This window comes from Camelus bactrianus, chromosome 1 (genome assembly GCF_048773025.1).
Source record: "Camelus bactrianus isolate YW-2024 breed Bactrian camel chromosome 1, ASM4877302v1, whole genome shotgun sequence".
Classification (NCBI taxonomy): Eukaryota; Metazoa; Chordata; class Mammalia; order Artiodactyla; family Camelidae; genus Camelus; species Camelus bactrianus.
The window spans coordinates 21,662,765-21,686,571 of NC_133539.1; the positions used below are offsets into that span (position 1 = coordinate 21,662,765).

Below are 23,807 nucleotides of genomic sequence, written 5' to 3' on the forward strand. Positions count from 1 at the left end.
ATCCACCCCCCTCTAATCAGGAGCACATTTGGTCATGAAAGCTCATCGAATCTACTTGTAAAATAGCAAGTGGACTGAATATGCCCTGTCTCCTCTGCTAGTGCAAGAGTTCCAACCCTTAGCAACGTTCACCTTGACCACTGAAACAGTTTCTTAATTGGTCTGCTCCCTTCACTTGAGTCTCCACTTAGTCCCGGAATTGCTTTATGAAACACGGACTGATCATATCACACATATATGTAAAAATTTTCAATGCCATTGCCTATAGAAAAAAATTTTTTTTGATATGTTACAAAGATTTTTTTAAAAGTCCCCCAAGATTTGGCACCACATTCCCTACCATAGCTTCAACAAGCATCCTACATACAGATAAGTTAGATGCCTCTATTTTCCATATATTAATGTGCTTCTGAGGCATCTCCATGTATACGTCCCACATTCCTCTCTTCCTTGTGCATGTCTTAGCATCCTTCAAAACATAGTTTATATGAAGATGTTTTCAATCCATGCCTCAGAAGAAAACTAATCCTTGGTGCAGTCCAGTTCTTGGTGTTCCCATATCACTTTTTTTCTATCTCTTTTTTTAAAAAAATGATTAGTTCTGAACCAGTCTCCCACTAAACTCCAAGCTCCATGATGATAGCCTCTCCGCCTTCCTCATCTTTTTATCTCTATCCCTTAAAAATCCATGACATAAATGAGCAGAAAATAAACACTAGTTAAGTGAATGAACGATCATTAATTGAGATCAAAGGTCCCAAGTGCTGTCACTTGCCAGTGTGGTTTTGAAGTTCACTCTGTAGAGTTAAAAGCAACAGATAAAGTCGTGAAGCATCAGAAAGTAAAGTTCCCATGAGAAGCATTAGGACAGACAAAATTATCGTCTTAGTTATATCTGCAAATCTGTTCTTCTAGATGCTGAACAATTAGAATTCTATTAACTACTGTTAACATGAGACATAGAGTTTCTAGAATAATGTGCTTTTTTCTCATTTATTTATCAAGCATTAGTGGAATACTGTCAACACGATGCCTTTCACGGGGACTCAGTAATTGAGGATTCTCTTGATGAGTGTCTCATATATATCAACAATTATAACATGCATATGAGTTTATCCACTGTCATTTTTATCATTTTTTTATTCTCCTAAATGGGAGTATTCAGTCATTTGGGAGTGGCTCTTGTCTTTATCCTGTCCTGTTTTAGATATTAGGTGCTCCATGATTTCCCCAGTGGTTTATATCCATTTTAATTGTAGCCAATTACAAAAGTCCAGTTTAGTTGTATACATACGCAGCAACCCTGTCTATAATGTTCCTAATTAAGTATTGGCTTAGCAGATTGATTACAGAAGCACTTTTCTTTTCCCAATTAATTTTATGGGGTATAAAGAGAAATTTCAAAATCAAATATATTTTTTCAATCCAGCAGATGGCAGTGCAGTGCTGGTTTTAAGATTAAGAACAATAGCAAAAAATGCTATTGAGCTTAAAGACTTTCCAAAACCTTTACACCATCATTGTTATTCTAATCATAGACATAAGTATTCAAATTCTCACATTTCTCAGAAATATAAAAAGATATGTGTTCATCTAGTGGGCATATAAGTATATTTTTAGAATTGCACCTAAATTTTCCAAGTCAAATTTTAAAGGTAAAATGTGTTTCTTAGTCCATCTTTATATTTAGAAATGAGGAAGCGGAGCAGGTGAAGGACAGGACAGGCTGAGAGGTGCAAATTGATCAGATCCTGGACAGAGGATGGCATGGAACCCTTCAGAGCTATGTTTGCATCTTCCCCCCCTCACTAATAACTTCTGACCCAAGCAAGGAGATACTGAACAGAAATAGCCATTGGGTTTCTCTTGCTCAGTGCACTGGGGATCTTAAGTGTTTTATTTTACTATAAAATAGCTTTCTTTGACAAACTTTGGTCTGCAATATGGAAAACCTTGTCTTCAGTCACTATATTTTCAAATAGTAAGTTTTTAAGTAAATGAAGTGGCTTCAAGATACTGCAGATGATATGATACACATTTCAATAAATTGCCCGTATAATACGTAACAACCCTAGGAGGTGTAAATACTGGGGGCTAAATGTCCAAACTGTAGTATTGATTTATCAGTGTTAAAATCAACAAAGTAAATATCATATTTAACACCTATGAAGAAATATGTATCTTTTTTCAAAATTTAAAATTCTAAATGTTTACAAATTAAATCGATTCACTAAATGAAATAAATACTTCTTTTGGGAATTGAAATACATGCTTGTAAGTAAGTGTATATTTACCTAAGTGATGAAAAAGTACATAATAAATATCCAAACTTGGTACACATCTCATTAGTTGGAAATTAAATCTACTGTGCAAGAAACTTATAAATTGAATCTTTTTCAAAAGGAAACATCTCAATAGAGTGTCCACCTGATTCAAGGCCATGTGCTGATGCACTGAAGTGTATAGCAATTGATTTATTTTGTGATGGAGAATTAAACTGTCCAGATGGTTCTGATGAAGACCATAAAATTTGTGGTAAGTAATGACCTTCCCTCCCCTCTCCCCTCTTCCTTTTCATCTTCTTACACTGTGTACAAACACACACACACACATACACACACACACACACACTCACCCCTCAGGTGCCAGAAACTACTGGAGAATGAGCTATCTCCATAGCCATGTTTATAATTTAGTCAAAAATCTAAAAAATAATTATATTAAAGTTTTCTAAGCTATATCATATGATATTAAACATATTAATCGATTAAACCAAATTCTATTTGACAACTATAGAAAAAGGCTGTGGTTAACCCTGTCTGGGGAAGAAAGTGACATTATTTTTCATCTCTTATTAAACTATTACAAACTATTATGAATTTGGACACTTTTTCACCTTCATATCATAATATCTGTCATTTTATTTTTGCCATTTTAGTAGTCTCTAACTCAGTAATCACCACTCCTTAATTCCAATTGTTGCTTTTATTCACCTTTTGGCCAAGAAACAAAACACAGACAAAGAGTGTACCTGAGTTGCAGTTCTGTGAATAAGGAAAATCAGTTATGAATAAGATCTTCATGGCTGATGAATTTTAAAAATCTGTGTTTTCTTTGTAAATTTTGGCATCTGTTTTGAGTGCTAATAATTTTTTAAAAATCACTGTTATTGTTATTATTAACTAACACTTAAGTAGTGCTTACTATGCACCAAACACCAAACATGGCATATCCATGGCCAATCATCTAGGTGATTTAAACATCTTTAATCTTTGGCTTATTTCTTCGTTTTATAGCTGGGTAATGAAAGATTACCACGTAGATTAAGCACAGGTTGGTAAGCAGTATGAGGAACTAATTACATAACTCCAGCCTATAATTTGCTTTTGAAAAATTAAACAGCGGAAATCAATTTTTTGGTGTGGTTTATGGTCAGTTTAAAAACTGACCACGAGCACTATTAGTTCCTGAAATGTGTAAAGGCTGTAGATACAATTTGCTACACTTGGTCTCCTACTATTTGTTACCCTTTGTTCTTGTTGCTTGACGTTAACTGAAGAGGAATGCTCCAATACCAACCAAAGTTGCAAAAATTAACCTCTCCACTTGGTACATACTTGAAAAGACAGGCAGTCTGTCCGTTTCTCAAGACCAGCTCAAAAACTGGCATCTTGACCAAAGAGCTTCTAGTAAGCAATCCCAATTCAAATGTTCTTGGATAAAATTCAGACTTCAAAGTTTAACCACACACTTTGAAGTGCACTCAGAGCATATTGGAAGAAAGTGCAGGCTACAGAATTTTTTTAATCTATTTTATATAACCAAGTTACTCAAAGAAGAAGAAAGCAATATCTATTTTTTTTTTTGGTTTTTTTTTTTTGCTACGGTTTTTAGGTGGTTTTCAAAACCTTGTCAGAGAGTATCTGAAACAAGTGTGCCATCGTGAGGTAATAAAGGCGATATTGATTTATATTTCAAAAATAATATGTATCAAAGTGAGACATGGACTTTCAAGCCTGTGTAATGATGATCGGTAACTTTAAATGGGGGAAAATATATAAGATGAATTAAATAATAAGAAAATGAACCACACCTATTATTTGCTCACCACTGTCACAGAGTTTATCATTTTTAAAATAAATTAGTATCCATGCATATCAAAAAATAACCATAGAAATATTCAATGATAAGTTATAAGTTATCCTAAAATAAGTTATAAGGCCATGAATTCTTCTTCTGAGTCACTATAAACTCATGACACGAACCTCAGTATCAGAACTAAATCCTCTAAATTTGCCTAAAGACACAATCACACTGCATTATTATTTTTCAATATCATGAAGGATTTGTGTTAAATGAACTTTAGTGTCAATTCACTGTCCATGTCACTTTCTTAAACCTCTAGATCCTCATGTTCCATTTTTCTTGATTCTTTTCATTATTTGTATCTTACTTATTTATTTTATTTTTTATTGAAGTATAGTTGGTTTACAGTGTCGTGCTAGTTTCCAGAGTTTAGCATAGTGATTCAGTTATACATATATATATGTATATATTCTTTTTCATTATAGGTTCCTATGAGATACTGAATATAGTTCCCTGTTCTACACAGTAGGATCTTGTTATCTGTTTTATATATCATAGTTTGTATCTGCTAATCCCAAACTATCTCAAACTCCTAATTTATCCCTCCCCCGCGTTCCCCTTTGGTACGGCTGAATTTGTTTTCTACGTTTGTGAGTCACTTTCTGTTTTGTAACAAGTTCATTTATATCATTTTTTTTTAGATTCCACATATAAATGATACAATGTGACATTTGTCTTTCTCTGTCTGATTTACTTCCTTTAATATGATAAACTCTAGGTCCATCCATTATTTGTATTTTAAAGTTAGCATTATACCTAGCTTTGAAAAGGAATTTAAAGCCTTTGTGGAATAAGGAAGTGGACAAATCAGTCAATTACTTTACCTTTATCTGTCTAGGATTTTCAGGCATGTAAGTTGTTTCATTCATTACTTAATCATTAATGGTGATGAGTTCTTCACCTAAGCACCACCTTGAACTCCTAGTAGTGTAATTTCTACACGGAAGCCCTTGTCCATCAACCTGCATTCACCACAAAATCATTTTAAGAGAATTCTCTTTATGAAATTGACCTTTGTTCTCTTTTTTCTCTTTTGTACCCTCCAGCTGTGAGCTCTAATTCTAATTTGTGTTATTAATAGAGTCTTATTAATGTTGACTTCCTCACGCAGCTTCCTTTACTAGTCTTTAGAGATTTAGGTTTGCACAACTTATAGCTGACTATAGTAGAATCAAGATTTCTTTAAATTGTTTTCCTTCTGATGTGAATTGCATCAGCAGGAAAGAAAGTTCACTTTTTAGCTGACCTGTGAGAAGAAGAGATGCTGACTCACAGCTTTTAGGCCAGCGCTCAGGCCTATTTGGAAGTTGGCAAGTGTCCTCACTGATTGTTTGCATGTCTCACATGTATGTGCCCAGAGGACCTGGGTGAATGAGCATAGATCGTGTTCGATTTCCGTGTCCTTTAGAGTTCAGTGCCCTGAGCAGACAACTAGTAAACATTGAGCCAGCAGAGGGCGCTCTCAGCGGGTCCTAAGATCATACCCTTAGGAATCCCATCCCACTGCAGGCAGCATTTCAGATAGAGCAATAGAATACCTGGTATTATTTGACAGGCTCATTTATCTCTCACGCAAAAATTTTTTTTCTGATGCTTCGTGGAATAGCACTTTGTAGTCTAAAAAATTATGATCCTGAACATTCAGTAATCTTATTCAGCTGCTGATGAAATATTTGTTTTTCCAGAAGTCTATCCTGCTTATCTAATATAAAATTAGATTCTCCAAAAACATCCTGAAATTAAAGGAAAGAATTTAAGAGAAAGTCCCTAGCACAAGTCTGCATCTTGAAATGATAATAATTTGGCATTCTGAATTGTGTTATTGTAACTAGTTCAACACTCTTGTAATTTTATTGTGGATATCTTCAAGAATATTCTTCTTACTCTTTATTCACATGCAGGATTCCCAGAGGCCCTTTAGAGCAGAACTTGACCTATAGGTGACCCACTTTCACTAAAACTCAGCAATTTCATGGAAAACTGAACAGGCAAATTGATCATATTCTTTAGGGCAGATTAAATATTATGATAAACAGTCTTACCAATGTAAGATGATTACAGGTCATTTATCACTTACATCACAGTCCAAAAAAGATGGCAAGAGGCTGTGCTCTGTAGGCATTCAGGATGCCAGTTCCACCACCATATTGACAGACAATAGAAGAATGTCATAGATCTTCTTTGGAAATCACATCTGCAAATAAACTCAATTACTTCTACATTTTATTAACCAGAATCAGTCATATGACCCATTTTGGAAAGTGCAGTCTAGTCACATGTCTAGAAGGGGACTGAAAAAGGGTACAGCAAACATACAACAACCTCAGCCATCAGGGACATAACTCAGCTTTCTGGAAAATTATGAATCCTGTCGTGCAGCAGAAAGCTGTTGATACTTTTCCCCAAAATATGTAATGAATGGATGTGAAGAATTCCTGAAATGCTACCAGCTTTGCGTATAAGTTTCTCACTGGGTTCCTAAGTATCAGAGTTTAAATATAAACTATTTACAATAGTAGTGGACTTCCTTGCACTGCTTATAGTCTTGGAGTCAACACGTTTCTTGACAAACTATGCTTAAAAGTCTCCATATATCACTTAAAATACACCCAGACACCATTTTCGTTTTTATGGTCATTGAAACTAAGGAATTAATTGTCCCATTTATTTGGCATGGTTTGTGATGGGCAGATAGGTGAGAATGAAGGACAAAATTTTTTTACAACTAGAAAATGATTTATCTCTGAATTAATAAAGTCACGTGTTTTACTGTTTAATCTTCAAATCATACAAATTAGCCTTAATTGTCCTTTTTACTCCAGTAAGTATTACACAAAAAGTGATGCAGTTCTCTCAACAAGCCATAATATTTTCTCTTTCATTTCTTGAAGTCTGTGAGATTGGGTTATTATCTTTTTTGTTCTTAATTTGTTCTTTTTTTCCTTTTTTTTTTTTTTCTCCTGCTGGGAATTGGGCTATCATAATCCAATATAATTACTTCCTAGGCCATTATTTTTAAACAGACTTTGAATCGTAAAATTTATTTAACTTTTTTTCATTCCTTTACCATTTGTGTCTTTAAAAAGTATATAGCAAAAAGCCAACCAATATGTGAGATTTATAGCAAGATTTCTATGTGCTGTTCAATTTCTTCCTTTTGTTCATAAAAATGTTTGATGTCATATAATAGCTTGTATTTTATAACTTGACAGAATAACTGTGTAACATTACAATGGGCTTTTCCATTTACCAATTTAGGATTAGTTTAATCTAGAACTCAGATTCCAGGAGCAACAATTTAACTTTGGTAACTTTCTTTGATTTCCTGGCCCTCCATCAAGTCTGGCATATGAGGAATTAACAATGTACCAAAAAAAAGCACACATTCCAAGAGTCATTCAACATAGGATATCAACAGAACTAAGTATACAGAAAATAACCTAAGAAAAGCTAAAAATTGTGAAGATTAAATAAATTTTATTTTTAACACAGACTATACATAGGAAGTATAAAATAAAAAGCTACAAGTTATGACTCCTGGTTCATGCTTTCAAGATGATTTTAATATGGTTGGAAATGACTCAGACATAAATTAAGACAACTAATAATGAATTGCATGACATTAAAGAGAGGTACGTGAAATAAATGTTCTGCAAGAATTAAAAGAAGAAAATAAGTTGTCTTGACGAGGAAAAACACATATACTGGAATACTGAATGAAAATATTAAGCTAGATTGTGATTGCATACAAAAGGAGAAAAAGTGATGAAATTTGATAAAAGTTGTGTCCAGAAGACTGAATGGAAGACTCTCTCCAGGCCACTTGTACCATGTGTATCATTTTCCTGGCCATGTTCTGACCATATTTTCACAGAGACGTGTCGCTTGGTGCATGTGGTTGAAATTCACCCTAGCTCTAATTTCATGGGGAAAAGAAAACAAAACATAGTTGTTTGTTTAAATTGGAAGTTTACAATTCAGATATATTTGTTTTCTTACAATTATGGAAGAATATACTAAAAATGCAACTTAGCTACGGGCATTTAGAAACAGAATGCTTTTCTAAAGTCCTCTATAATGGAATATGTAAGAATATATGAAAATAGCTAATAGATTTAAAGCTTTAAATTTGATCTACTTCCATTTGATTATTTTGTTTTTGAGAAATAGCTTTATACAGATTTAGTCGCATGTTCTATAAAGGTTCGTTAGCCAGTTTGAATCGCCTTTCATTTGAGAAATCCTTCGAAGATCGTTTTTTGTCTGACATTAGTCGCCATTTTTTCACAGCCACAGCTTGTGACGGAAAGTTTTTGTTGACTGGATCTGCTGGGTCCTTCGATGCTGCCCATTATCCAAAGCCCTCTCAATCAAGTATTATTTGCCGGTGGATTATACGGTAATATACCATCTTCTATTCCATATTCTTAAGTCATAAAGTCTTCCTGTGATACAGTAAGTTTACCATCCTTAGTAATGTGTTTACTTTTTGGACACTTGTTTTCAGTAACTATTTAAATGTGACGCAAAACCTTTCCAACTGGTAACCTATCCAAGAAGTTTCTCTCTCATTCTTAACCTTTTAAAAAGGAATTTTGCTTTCTAGAAGATAAATGGGGCCATCTCATTGGACTCCATAGCAGTTTTTCCCCTATGGTTGGCGTAAGTCAGATGCTCCCAAAATGAAGAGCACACATGTATTTCTGTGTATCACAAGAAACTGTATTTCACTCAGCTGCATCCTGGCGACAGGATAGTTCCTTTCTCACTCAGCTTGCATCTGGATGAAAATCTGCTATGGTGTGATTTGGTCATGGCAGATCCAGAGCTGGGACACTGCCTGTACTCATCTCGTTTGCTGGATCTTGAGTAACAGTTCAATTACTATACATTTGACCTCCAAGTCTAAATTCAACTGAGTAATCCAATCATTATGATGATCAAAATAGTCAAATGCTGATGGCTGATCTACCTTAATATTTGCCTAAACATTTTTCATAGAGTAGTACTTGATGTTTCTCTGAGATATTCCAAAGGAAAGATTATTTGTACTCAATTTAATATAAGGAACATTGGAATAAACTCATTATAACTTTTAAAAAGTATAAGACTTTTCATAGCCTTAAATAAGCCAAGATGTAAGTAAATCTCCTGAAAAATATACAGTTGACCCTTGAACAACAGGAGGGTGAGGGTGCCAACACCCCATGCAGTTAAAATCCATGCTTAACATTGAACACTACAGTTGGCCCTCTGTTCTAGGTTTGGATAATGCATTTATTGAAAAAAATCCATGTATAAGCGGACCCACACATTTCAAGCCAGTACTGTCCAAGAGTAAACTGTATGTATGTGTGTATATATTTCCTATTAAGCCACTGAACATTTCCCCCACAGAGCGTTCAGCACAAGTGCTCTGTGGAATTCGCTTTGAGAAATGCGTTCTAGTTAGTTCATTTCTCTTAACAGCTGGATGGGATTATGGTTTCCCAATCTGACCTACTGTGTAATTATTTTAATGATTGTGATGACTCACTAGAAAACAGGGAATCAATATAACAGCTAATTAAAGGAGGTGAAACGACAGAGCCTCGGGTTCTTGCCAAAGAAATGATAGGAAACGGCCCCATGAAGATTCACAGGGGTTGTTTCCCTGTGTAGATATAGTCCAGAGATGAGATGAGGTATGAAGGGACGATTGTTCTAAACACATTTACTTGGCCTTGTTCAGGGAAAGAAGGACATCCTGTTCAGTTTAAACAATCTCTGTCTGGGAGTTCAGCCCCGTGTAAGTTATGTGATATAAATAGGAACACAATTTCCTCTGTTTTCAGGCTCTAAAAACATGTTACTTGTGTGCTGAAGATAAGATTTTGTATTAAAAATGGCAATTTTAAGTAATTCCTGCCAAGTGAAGAATTAACAATTTAGAGGATATCATTTCAAATATAGTCACATCATATTTAAAAAGAAGGGTTTAAAAATGGCTATTATCATTGTTCATGAATAAAATGAAAAATATTCTGTTCTTTACCTAAAATGTCAGCAGAAAATGTTAGAAAAATCTTCAGTTACTTCCTTTGAACATGGAAAGAACATAACTTCTAATTAATCTACATTCCTAAGTGCACAATGATTTCTTCACACAATCTTTGGAGTTTTATTAATACCGAATAATAATAACTTAATTGTCAAATCCACTTCTTAACAAAGCTACGTCAAATCTACACGGAAGTTGTATTAGCAAGCAGAATAAATTTTTGCTATAATAGTAACATCTTTTAGGTAATAATCACACTATGTTAATTAGGGATTTACACAGTTTTATTCTTTTTACTTCCTTTTTCATTACTTAACTTTTAAAGCTATTTTAAGAAATATACCATTAATCTAGGGATGTTTTTAAAACCCATAGAATCTAAAATATCACCCTAAATAAATACTATACTTCATGATAGAATTATGATTTAACTAATTATGTAAATGATCTAAGTATCTTTTCTTCTTAAGACTGATCACTATATTAGAACTGCATTGTACCTGACAGTTTGTTTTTCCAAACTGTGATCAAAGTAGAGCAAAGACAGTGATGTTTCCTACAAGCTTGGGAGTTGAAGAAACTAGCAGAGAAAGGGTTAAGATGCAATTAAACTATATTTTTGAATTACATTAAGACCACAAGTAGCGGAGTGTCAGTAACTAAGAATGTGAGCCCTGGAGACAGTCTCTGTGCATTCAGATTTGGCTTCTTTAGATTCAAGATGTGTGATCTCGGGTAAATGACTCAATCTCTTAGATACACAATTTCTGTATCTATAGAGTTCAACATCTCTTAACTACAGGGGCCAAGATCATGATTAAATGTAATAATAAATGTAAAACACTTAGCACTATATTAAGTGCTCCATTAAAGTGGGCTTTAAAAAAAGTAACTATTGATACAAAAATGTAAAATATATGTTACATTTAGAAAAGTATCCTTTCCCCTCAAAAATTCAGAAGGCAACCATGTCTAATATTATAAAAACATCAGATACAATATTCACTCATTAATCTCACCTTTGTAAATGCCTGTGTTTTATTGCAAGTAAAGATGGTCTTTCTGAATCAGAAGAAAAGTAGAAAACAGTATGCACTTGTTTCTCTCTTCTACCTTCAATTGTCTGTTTTGAAAAAGTAAAGGGCCTCTGAACACATAGGTTCCTAGTGAGTTTCTCTTGCATGCCTTAGTTTCATAGCTTGAAAACATCATTTAAAAAAAAAAAAAAAACACCTAACTATATTCTTGCCTGGAGACACCAAAACTTTCATCAAAAGAACAGAAATCATCCCTGAAGGCTGCTTATTTCTTCTTCTTCTTCAGTCTTCTCCACCTTTGATGCTGGATTCCCTTAAGGTCTCACTAGCAGGTCTCACTTTCGTCATCGTTAAAGAGACCCAACAGAGGCGGAATTTTTATAATCAGCTGTCACCATCTGCTGTGCTCTCCTCCTCTCGGTCTGGGCTGGAAGGACCTCCTGCCCCCTCACACTGATCTCCTTCCAGCCCTGTCTTCCTCCTGTGGTTTACCTGTCTTCCTCCAGTGGCCCTCAAGCCTGATAGCACATCACAGTCACTCCTGAAGTATTTAAAAATATACATCCCCAAATCCACTCCAGAACTGCTGAATCTGATATCCAGGATCGAGGTCCACATGTAATAACTCACTATTGTTCTAAAATCACCTCCGTAGCACCAAAAACTGGTCAGATCCAAAAACCTGAGTTTCTGTCTAGATGTTTTTAATGCTGTCCTGCTAGTCATTGACATGTCAGTGCTGTCAGCCTCACTCCTAGAGGACTGAACTCCAGCCCCACACCAGGAACCTAATACAGGGCTTGCCAAGCCAGAGGTCTTGCCCCACATGGACATTTCCCAGCAATGAAACGTAGGGTTTCAAAACTAACTACATTTGTGATGAATGTTCCCAATTCCCCAACTGATCAAGGTACTACTGATAATTTACCAAAATTCCTAGCTTGCAATGCCCCTGGCCAGGAGCCCTTATTCAATCAGCAGCCTCCACAGCCAGCCTCTGAAGCCAAGTATCTTCTCAGTCTCCTTCTTGGCTTTGGAGATGAGATCTCTCTCTCTATTATCAGCCCTTTCAACCTCCAGCCGTCTTTAACATTATCATCACCCCTGCTCTGCTTTATTGTTCAGCCTTCCTCCTTTCTGAGGAGTTCAGGGGAACATTGTACTTCCGAAGCACTCAAGAATTATTCACATTCCTAACCTACACTTCAGTGAAACAGTGGAATTATAAATAGGTGTTGTCCTAAACACCTTTTCCCCAAACTGAATATCTGAAAATTAAAATATGAACTAGATATTCAGATGCAGAATAAAATTGGACCCTTGTCCTACACCATACACAGAAATCAACTCAAAAAGAATTCAAAGCTTAAACATAAGACCTGAAATTGTAAAAATCCTAGAAGAAAACACTGGGCGAAAGCTTCTTAACGTTGATCTTCATAATGACTTCCTCGATTTGGAAACAAAAGCACAAGCAACAAAAGGAAAAATCAGCAAGTAGCAGGACATCTCATTAAAACCCTTCTTCACAGCAAAGGAAACAATAGAATGGAAAGGCAACCTATGGAATAGAAGAAAATATTTGCAAACCATATATCTTATAAAAGGTTAATGTCCAAAATATGTAAGAAACGCCTACAAAACTCAATAGCAAAGTACAACAAATAACCCAATTACAAAGTGAGCCAAGGACTCAAATAGATATTCCTCAAAAAAAGGCATACAAATGGCCAACAGGCATATGAAAAAGTGCTCAATATCAATAATCAGCAGAAAAATGCAAATCAAAATCGCAATAGCCATTATCAAAAAAACAAAACGTTATAAATGTTGGCCAGGATGTGGAGAAATTGGAACCCTTGTGTGCTGTTGGTTGAAAAGCAAAATGATGTAATTACTATGGAAAGCAGTATGAAGGCTCCCTAAAAAGCTAAAAATAGATCTACCACATGATGTAGCAATCCCGTATTTGGGTATTTATCCAAAAGAATTGAAATCAGGATCTCTAAAAGATAAACACTCCTATGTTCACTGCAGCATTATTCACAATAGCCAAGAGGTGGAAACAACCTAAACGCCCGTTGACAGATGAATGGATAAACGAAACATGGTCTATACATACAATGGAATATTATTCAGTCATTAGAGGAAGGAAATCCTGTCATACGTGACAACATGATTGCACCTTGAGGACGTTATGCTAAGTGAAATAAGCCAGTCACAGAAGGACAAATACTGCATGATTTCATAAATATGAAATGTCTGAAGTGTTCAAACTCATAGAGACAGAAAGTAGCATGGTGGTTGCCAGGGGCTGGGAGAGAAAAAAATGAGAGTTACTGTTCAATGGATACAGAATTTATCCATACAAATTGGAAAAGTTCTAGAGACCTGCCATAGAATATTGTGCTTATTGTGTCAAAAATAATGTTCCATATGTTTAAAAATGTATTGAATGTCTATTTCATGTTAAGTGTTTTTTATCACAATTAGAAAAATACATCCAAATTCAAGAATACCAACTGTTGTACCAACTGTTAAGAGTGTAATCATCTATTTTTTTGCTTTTAATTCAGAGTAAAACAAGGACTTTCCATTAAATTGAGCTTCGATTATTTTAATACATATTATACAGATGTATTAAATATTTATGAAGGTGTGGGTTCAAGCAAGATTTTAAGAGGTAAGTTAAAACAAATAACACTCCATTATCAAAATGAAAATGTGTGGAAAACTTTTTGGAATGACATGTTTTCCCTTTGATATTGAACTGAATGTGAACTTGTACTTTAAGTTACTGAAAGGAAAACAAAATTAGTCCTCATTACTCATTATAAAAATTAATATTTTAGTGCTTTATGATATCAATCTTCTTAGGAATAAAATAGTTACTCTTTCACATGATCCTCTTCTAACTGATGCTTTAAAAATCAGGTGGAATTCTACTATGCTTTGTTTCTGTTACTCCCCATTAAACAAAATTCAAACCCTAAAAAATGACGATTTTTCTTCAACATTGAATCTCTTTTTTTTTTTCTATTGTTCAGTATGCACTCTGCTTCTCAGTCTCTTGCAGGACTATTACTAACAGTGTGTAAAGCAATTAGACCAGGTTGTAGGCTCTGTAAATGGTAGGTGTGGATGGTATTGTTACTATGTAACCATTTGTCATTATGCACATAGACATCGATGGAAACTGAGAAGAGGCAGGGAATGCACTAATGATATGTGTGTGTCTACCCCACGTTATTCCATCTGGTCCCCAAATGCATAGACCTCTTCATAGTAGCCAGTAAAAGTAGGAGTTAAATTCCAGCAAGGAATAAAATAAAGATGAAGGCAAGAATGTAGAAATGGAGTCCCTGGAATAACTAGCTTTCCTCACACTTTTGGGGAATAGTCAAGTGCAGAGCTAAGATGAGGTTACAAGTGACACCTGTTATTAAAGTTTATGTAATAGTTGCATTTCTTTTAATAATTTTGGATTTTACATTGCACTCATGAGTAATTAAAAGCTAGATTCTATTGAATAAAAGTTTTTGATTGACTTACTGGTTTGTGAACTAGCCAAGCATATGATAATAATATGTACTTTTTATTAGGTGCTTTTAAGGTGGGACTTATCATACTGAGGACTCTATGTGAATGTTCTTATTTAGTATTTTCAATAAATCTGCAAAGTATGCATTACAAGAGACAAAAATGAGGTCTAATGAAGTTAAATGACCACAAGTCGACAAAGTTAGTGTTGGAGATAGAAATCAGACTCAGACTCTGACTTCAAACACAATGTATTTATTCACTGTGCTTTACAAGCCCCAAGCACAAATATAATCATGAGTAGACATAAAACAGATGAACTCATGGTAAGTCACATTTGGCTTAAATGAATGGACCAGCCATTTCATAATCTATTTATTTCTGTAGTTGATAAATCTAGTTCCTTAAAATTAATGTCAACATAAATATTTACATATCTGGACAAATAAGCCAGTTCATATAAATTTCTCCAAGGGCTAAGGTGATATTAATAATAAGTTTTAGCATACTTTGATCACTTTCAATATGGAAAGTTGTGTTCTCAACACTTCAACTCAAAAAATGCTCCCCCTAACCATATTATGTAGGTGATATTACAGTCTTTACAAATGATAAAAACTAACTTCATAGAGGTTAGTTGCCCAAAAGTGATAGGTGTAAATTTCCCTCAGGTTCCCTTCTCTTCAAATATCATTTGCCTGAATGCTAATTTTACCTATCTTCATATGCTTAGACTGTCAGTAATACATAACTAAATCTTAAAATCATAAGGTGTAGCGATGTGAATAATGCACAAATAATTATTGTGAAAATGCAAAAAAGAAACTGAATATCAAAACAGAAAAAAAATCTAAGAAAATCTAAAAATCTAAGAAATTTAAATTATAACAACTTTTTAAAAAATGTAAATATATTTTAAAGTTTTTTAATTGTTTTCATTTAACTTGGAAAAATATGAGAAATGACATTGCCTGTTAAAATTACATTTTTTAAATTCAAAAATAATACTTTTTTTAAAGACAAGAAGGTAAAAATTCCTTACCTCCAACATCTAGCATGTGCCTGATATATTGTAAAACCCAGTATCTGCTGATTTAAATTTAAACCAACAGTTTATATATCATGGTATTACAGTATGTAATCAATGGATAGCAATAGCATTTCTTACAATTCTAAAATTATTTAATTTTGTAATAATGCTGATAATGAAATAATACTTTCATTCTTGATTCACAATCCCATCTTTTTTTCTAAATATTTTAGCAATTTCTTTTTGTGAGAGATGTATACAAATTTACTTTCATTAAATTACAATTCAGAATGTGGATCTCAAATAATGTAATTATCTTTATCGCATGGGAAATGTCTACATAGTTTAATTAAATCAAGGAAAACAATATTCTCTAAAGAAATTATAAGAAAATAAAAGTATTCAGTACCATAAACAGTTCTTATATACTTGATTAAGGCATAAGTCAGTATAAACAAATTCTAAAGGCATTTTTCAGTCGTTTTTACATACAGTCATGATGTAAAAAGTTTATCTGGTAAAAAGTTTCAGAGGAAGGTGGGCATTTCATAAAGACAGATTGTATAGAGTAAATAGGGTCTTCTCCAAGTAAGTGTGCAAACTGGGGTAAATCAGAATAGATTAATAGGATAATTAGTTCACAAATGTTTTCTTTAAGTTGTGTTGATGAAGGTACAATATTCAATTCATTGGTGGTAATAATTATCTGTACTGGGTATGGAAGTGGTAGAAGATGGTAAATGTGCTCCTTTAACTCCTTGTTCAGAAAAATGCATAGATATTTTTGCACATCCTCAAAGAAAGACAGCCTGTGTCAGCACACTGAAACTGATTTCAAATTGCCAAGCCGAGAAAATGCACTTGTGTGTGTGTAGTTACGCCATTCTTTCCTTCCTAAGTGCTTAGCTGTTATTCCATTCCCAAAGGACTGTTAACAACATATCCATATTATTGGAGCTTAACAGTTTAAGACCATGTTTTTAAAACCAAAAGTGTGCATAGATATAGCCGAAGATACATAATAAACATACTGAATCTTTCTGAATTGTCAATTTATCCTACAGCAAAAATAATCATATTGTAGACACAGAACTAAATAGTAGATGCAAACATTTTTCACAGCATTTTCGTTAAAATTTGTGCTTTTATTAGAAGACTTTCACGTATGGTTAGAAGTACGCTTTCACTTCTGTTCATAGGGGTTATGTTATACGGAAAAGTTTGACTAGAACTGGCTTAATGTGTTGGACTTCCAGGAGGCTCTTGACTATTCCCCAGACATAGTGCCTGGGAAAATTAAGAATTACTTCCTCAGTACTCCCATGGCATTTCTCCCACATCTATCAATTCCAAAGTAATTTGTTAATATAATTCACTAATCTGAACTTTCTAGGAGGCTAATGGGGAACTTGGTTACTTCTTCTCCAGGTCATCAGCACTTAGACCATACCAGATCCACAGTGAGCACTCAAAGATATGTGTTGAATATGTTAGAAATCTCTTATAATTCACAAAGAAGCTAATCCAATGGCAGAATTTCTTCTCCTATAAATTAGATAAAATAAACAGTTTCGAGCTAGATCTGCTGAATTATACTCTGTGGAAAGTCTGTCATCCCTGACCATTGCCCTCATTCCAAATTCCCCTGTGTCTTAATTATACTTCCCAGCTTTCCTCTTTGGCAAAACCTATTCACTGGAGCCCTTATTGTTAGAAGATAAATGAGTAAACTCACACTTAAATGTGGCTGTTTGGCAAGTTTAATATCGATAGAAGTATTGTTTATTTTAGTAATAGACACCGGATTCTCTTAAAGAATTACTGCCTGAAAGTTTATTGGGTCAGCTAGAGAAAAATCCAGCCTTTAGAAATGATTAGGAAATTGGTTTTTCTTTTAACTCCAGTCCCAGCTCTTTGATGACTCTTTTATGTAGGCGAACTCTATTGCTCTATTTACTCACATCTTAATTCATGCACCCAAATATTGATGACAAATTGCCCATGCTCTGACACAATGGCAGAGGCACAGAAGGTGTTAAGTATAATCTCTGCATCTTCAGGGTTTACAATCCAGTGGGGGAGATAGAGGGATAATGGCTAGCATTCACTGAGCATTTACTATAAACCAGGTAGTCTATCATATGGAAATTACTTATTTACTCCTCACCACAAATCTTTATAGAAGGTGTTATTATATCAAAGCAGAGAAAACTGAGGCACAGAGAAGTCTAATAAGACATGGAATCAGAAATAAATCTCAACATTGCCTCTGGAGTTCTGTTTTTAACCACTGTCTTGTACTACTTTCCTGAATGCATAAGATATGTTCCTTCCACTGGATCTGTGGTCTGGGACTCTTTCTAGTCACAACTTTAAGGATCTGATGAAAATTTTATGAAGTCTCTACAGATGCAAATATTCTACACCATTTCCAGAAGTTTGTGTGTATCTTTGAAGCATATTAAAGGATCTCAGGACATAAACCCCAGACTATCTAGACTAGTGCAATAACATTAGACAACGTGGGAATCCAACAGATTACAACCACGAAGAGTGCTATTGAACCAGTAGCCATTTCTCCCCACCCGTCCCCTCAAATTCCATTGCTTTAAAAAAGAAAGCAAGAAAGAGAGGCAGATAGGTTTGAAGCAAATTTTCTAGAATATTCACATCCTTTAAGCAACTAGACATTTATGGACTACAAAGATTTTCAATATGAGAATCATTTGGATGACACAGTTATACAGGAGAGTGGAAGGAATATGAATAACCAATGTAGTTCTTCATGAGAAAATACTGAAAGACTGACATACAGCATTACTGGGGAAAAGATGCGAATCAATGCTTGCTCACGATTTTCTTTCCATTCGATTTTATTGAAATTATCGTGCATGTATCACATTTTCTCACTAATTTCTATATGATGAGCACAGAATTTTTCAGTAGTTTATGACAGTATCTTTCTTTGGAGCTCAGTAAGTAACACTGGTGCTTTGTCTTCAATTTGCAAGCATGATACTTTTCATAAACTTGAATTTGATGCCCAGTTCAAACCATCAAACTAAAATGCTAAACCATTGTTTCTTATCTTTTTTTATTACCATTCCCACTAAGGAATTTTTAGATCTTTTTTTCCCTAATTGCTCCCCCATTAAATTTTAATTTTTCAGATATTCTGTATACCTGCTTATGTCTTGTATGAATAACTGAGCTTTATACGTTTAAAAATTAAGATTCTTTTGCCCTTGAGAACAAATTTTTACCCCGTAGGAGGAAATATCACCCACTTTGAGAATGTATGTGCTAAATAATTATTTTTATAAAAGCAAATTTTATATAGCAATGCTTTTATAAATCATCATATGAGTACTCCTTATATCCCAAGCACTATACTAACATTTGAGAATCAAAAATCTAAAAAGATATTACCTTTTGTAGCTAGAATCAAGATGGAAAAGTGATGAAATCAATATTAAATTCTGTACCATCTTTAAGTTGCCTGGTACTTTTCTGAGGTCCTACAGTCATAGAAAGCCAAAGGAATACTCTTATTTCTATTATTGTGATTGAATTTAGCCCCTGTTAGTGTGGCATGGGAAATACCTGACAGAATCAAACTCACTTTTTGTTTTATAGCTGTTTAACTTGTGTGTTTCTTATAGGAACTTTTTCAAAAAGAAATGCATCTTTTTTTAAATATGTTTAAAGTATATGTAACCAATAATTAGAAATAAAAATATAGTTTTTAAACCACAAATATATGTAATAATTTGAAACATTATTATCATAGGAGAAGAGATGTTTTAGTTAAATAAATTAATCATAAGACATTCTTTCAGTTAACCAAATAGGATCAGGTAAAAAATTTGATAGATCGATAGATGGATGGATGGATGGATGGATGGATGGACAGATCAACAGATAGATAAACAGATAAATATAACAGTCATTTACTTTCTTTTGTAGCTTCTCTCTGGGAAAAGAGCCCTGGCACAATTAGGATTTTTTCCAACCAAGTTACTGCCACCTTTCTTATAGAATCTGATGAAAATGATTATATTGGTTTTAATGCAACATATACTGCATTTAACAGCACAGAGCTTAATAGTAAGTACTGTTTATTCCTCAGCCTTTGAATCTTCAGTTGCTTTAAAACTGTAATGGAATTTTTTAAGTAGCAGAACCTAAAATTCCAGAACAAGATCATTATATGTTTCATTATGCAAGTTCTTTAATGAGTATCTCTTAAGTATACCTCTACCTGATACTTGGAAGGAAATGAATTAGAAAATAGTTAACATTTTTCAAAACAATCAAATAACCAATTTGAGAAAAATTATGAATTAACAGGAAAATTGAACTAAACTTTTATATACAAGTATTCAAAGTAAAAAAAATTAGCATAAAACTAACTCTGATAATATTCCACATCAACTTAATTTTAACCAGAATATTACATTTAGTAAATAAAAAGGGAGAGACAAAAATTGAGGACAAAGTTTATGTGGGTAAATCAACAGAGGTGAGATTTAAAAATCAAAGAGTAAGAACAAGATGCTTTTGCTAAAGCCCTAGTGGGGCATAAGAAACATATTAACACAGTTGGCAACAAAAAGCTGGGTTTTTTTTTTAACTAAATGGAGTTAAACAGTCAAATAAAGTTTAAAAAATAATTTTATGCATGCCACTTAATTATAAACTGTGAGTTTATATTATGTTCATCTCGATCTATTATAATTAGTCATATTGTAGACTAAATCTGAAGTTTTTTTTTTTTTATTTCACAGATTATGAGAAAATCAACTGTAATTTTGAGGATGGCTTTTGTTTCTGGGTCCAGGATCTAAATGATGATAATGAGTGGGAAAGGGTTCAGGGAAACACTTTTCCTCCCTTGACTGGACCAAATTTTGACCACACTTTTGGCAACGATTCAGGTATAATTCGTGTTTAATTCATAAACCAAAAGAAAAGTCGCATGTGTCATTCTTCGGTTCAAAGTGAGCAGTATTAAATGCAAGACAGTCTCTACAGATATTCTTTTTTTTTTTTAAACATGAACTAGTAAATGAATTTAAGTGAAAAATAGTAATCAAATAGGCAAGTAAAAATATTTCAAGAAATATATTCTTTTATATATTCATGAAATACTGAAAAGTACACAGAGGGTATTAGAGATAAAGAGACAGTTTGTCACCCTAGACTTGCCACTTATTATTAACTAAGTGGACTTGTGGGAGATAATTAACTTTTCTGAATTTCGGTCTGTTTTGTCTTAATTTCACTTGCTGATTGTTTTTAGCTAGTGTATAGAAATACAATTGATTTTGCATATTGATCTTGTACTCTGCAGCCTTGCTGAAATTGTATATTAACTCTATTAGTTTTCTAAGAATTCTTTAGAATTTTTAATATACAAGATCATGTCCTCTTGAAATACAGATATAGAGGCAGGTTTACTTCTTCTGACAAGCTTTTTTAGTCCGTCAGGGCAGCTATAACAGCTTACCACAGACTGGTTGTCTTAAATAATCAATATTAATTTGTCGCAGCTCTGGAGGCTGGAAGTCTGAGGTATGAGATGGTTCTGAGAGCCCCTTCTTGTCTTCTAACTGTATTCTCACATAGTGGAGGGAGACAGAGAACATGAGAACATCCTGTCTCTTCTTAAAAGATCACTAATCCCATTGTGAGGGCTCCACATTCATGACCTAATTATCTCCCAAAGACCCCACTTCCAATATCATCACATTGGGAATTAGGGTTTCAATATATGAATGTTGAGGGGGACACAACCATTCAGTCCACAGGAGAAAAGCTATGGAAGAGCTGATTCTACAGCATGATCCTAAGGGAAGGGTTGTGTTTTGTACATATATTTTGCACGTGAATGGGATATTAGAATTGAATTTCAGGTGGAAACATTAACATTGAAACAATAATATTTGACTGAGAAGACCAGAAATCACAGCGAATTATCAAGAGGTAAGCAACTCATAGTGAGAAAACCACCCATGTAAACCGTGGAAGCCTGTATTCATAACACCAAATATGATCAAAGTACAAATCTGGAAGTAATATGGATCATACAAAGTAAGGAAAATTACAAAAAGGACAGAATAGAAATTTATGCATTTAGATAATTACCTTGGACAAAATCTATCCTATAATATTTCTTGTTACTGATGAGAATTAAATTCAATTCAAAAAATGCATATCAAAATCTGTCTCTAACCTTGTCTTTGAAGACACAGGTCACATATCACCATTTCTACAAAGTCTTTCTGGACCCTCCTAGTTGAAATCTTCCTTTCTGTTAAACATTAAAACACCTTTTTTCTTGTTTGTTTTTCCCATCACGTGGTGTTATATTTGCTTACTTACTTTTTTCTTTCCACCACAGTGTTCTCTTCAGGAACCAGAACCTTATCTTTTTACGTCTTTGAATTGCCAGTGCATTTGAGTGCCTGAATCTCACTAATGTGGGAAGTTATTTTCAAATACATGAATGAATGTCTACAGCTTTCACTCAATAAGTAATTTCTGAGTGAGTGAGTTATTAACTAAATTAAATAGCTTATAATATAAAAACAGCCTGAGCACATGTGCATCGTGATTTGTTATTAATGGCCATTTATATTATAAAAATCAATATTCTTATTTTTATAATCTGAAAGTAAATAGCTGATTTAATGTCAATTGTGAATGACATCTAGTAAAAATATATTAAAAAGTTATTTTTTTTCATGGTAGAAATGTATCTGACTAATCCTGGTTCCTTTAACAATACATTACCAGAATAACAAAATATGGTTCACCATACTACTTCACCTTGAAGGTATTTCTTAATAAAAAGTGACTACTTTTAATCTATTTCCCTAAGAAATCACTGAAAGCCCCATCCAATGTATTCTTTCACTCCTCCCTTTAAGAAGTAATTTTTGACTCCCAGGCCCTATTCAAGGAACTCAGAATGTATCTGTGAATAAAATAAGCCAGATTTTCTGTTCTCATGGAACGCATATTGGCAAAGAAAAACAGAAATAAGCAATCCACCTGACAAGTAATTACATTTGGGGGTCCATTAAATGTGAATGAGTACTCTGGGAAAACACAGAGCTAAGTAAGGCCAATGGGGAGGCCAGGTGTTGAGGTGTTACAAATGTAAAAAAAAAGTGATCAGGTCAGGTCTTATTGAAAAAGTGACATTTGAATCAAACCTTTAAGGAAGTGAAGGAATTCACCATATAGATTACTCCAGACAGAAGAAACAGAGCAAAGGCTCTAAAGGGACAGCTTGTGCCCGACAGCTTGAAGAAAAGCCAGGAGGCCAGCGTGGCTGGAATAGAATGAATAAGGCCAGTAGGGTCCGGATTACATGGGTCTTCTATGGCTTTGGCTTCTTCTCTCAGTGAAATGAAGAGCTATGGAAGTTGCTTAAGTGTAGGAGTGATGGGATTCGTACTGGCCGGTACAATAGTTCATGGTGGAACAAGACTGTTGTCAGGGAGACCAGGGAAAGGCCATCACTTAATCCAGAGAAGAAACCATGGGACTCTGAGAACAATGCGAACAGATATGGTAAGAACTCAGATTCTGGATATAACCTAAAAGTGACGTTAACAGGATCCTGCTAAATTAGTCACCAGTGTGGACCTGCGGACCAAAAATGTGCTCTGCGTAGATGGCCGATCCCATCTGACCTACATGTTTAGTACTGGAAATTATGACCTGCATAGTCTCATACATAATTAATCTTCTCTGAACAAATTATTTCCAAGAGCCTGATCCTCTATGGATAAATTTGTCATCTGCACAGCTGAAGTAACCCCTAAGTGATAATCACCCCAACCCTCTAAAGAATCCTGACCTAAAACAGTCAAATAATTTGACCAATTTTTTCCATAACTGCAATAAAAAAAGGGAAAAATGTCTCTACCACACTTGGACAAGAGTAGTTAGAGGAAAGTGGAGAAAGCATTTATATCTATTGACTATGACAGATAGCTTTTAT

At 34.1% G+C, this 23,807-nt stretch overlaps 1 protein-coding gene across 1 annotated transcript in view; it reads left to right on the forward strand.

The window, feature by feature from the left end:
* The window catches only part of TMPRSS15 (transmembrane serine protease 15), a 107,090-nt gene that overhangs the window by 17,329 nt on the left and 65,954 nt on the right, over positions 1-23,807 (forward strand). The window contains exons 7-11 of the mRNA XM_010960134.3: positions 2,404-2,535; positions 8,437-8,545; positions 13,800-13,906; positions 19,760-19,900; positions 20,581-20,730. Of these exons, the coding sequence (XP_010958436.1) occupies positions 2,404-2,535; positions 8,437-8,545; positions 13,800-13,906; positions 19,760-19,900; positions 20,581-20,730 (639 nt within the window). The remainder of the gene's footprint in view (positions 1-2,403; positions 2,536-8,436; positions 8,546-13,799; positions 13,907-19,759; positions 19,901-20,580; positions 20,731-23,807) is intronic.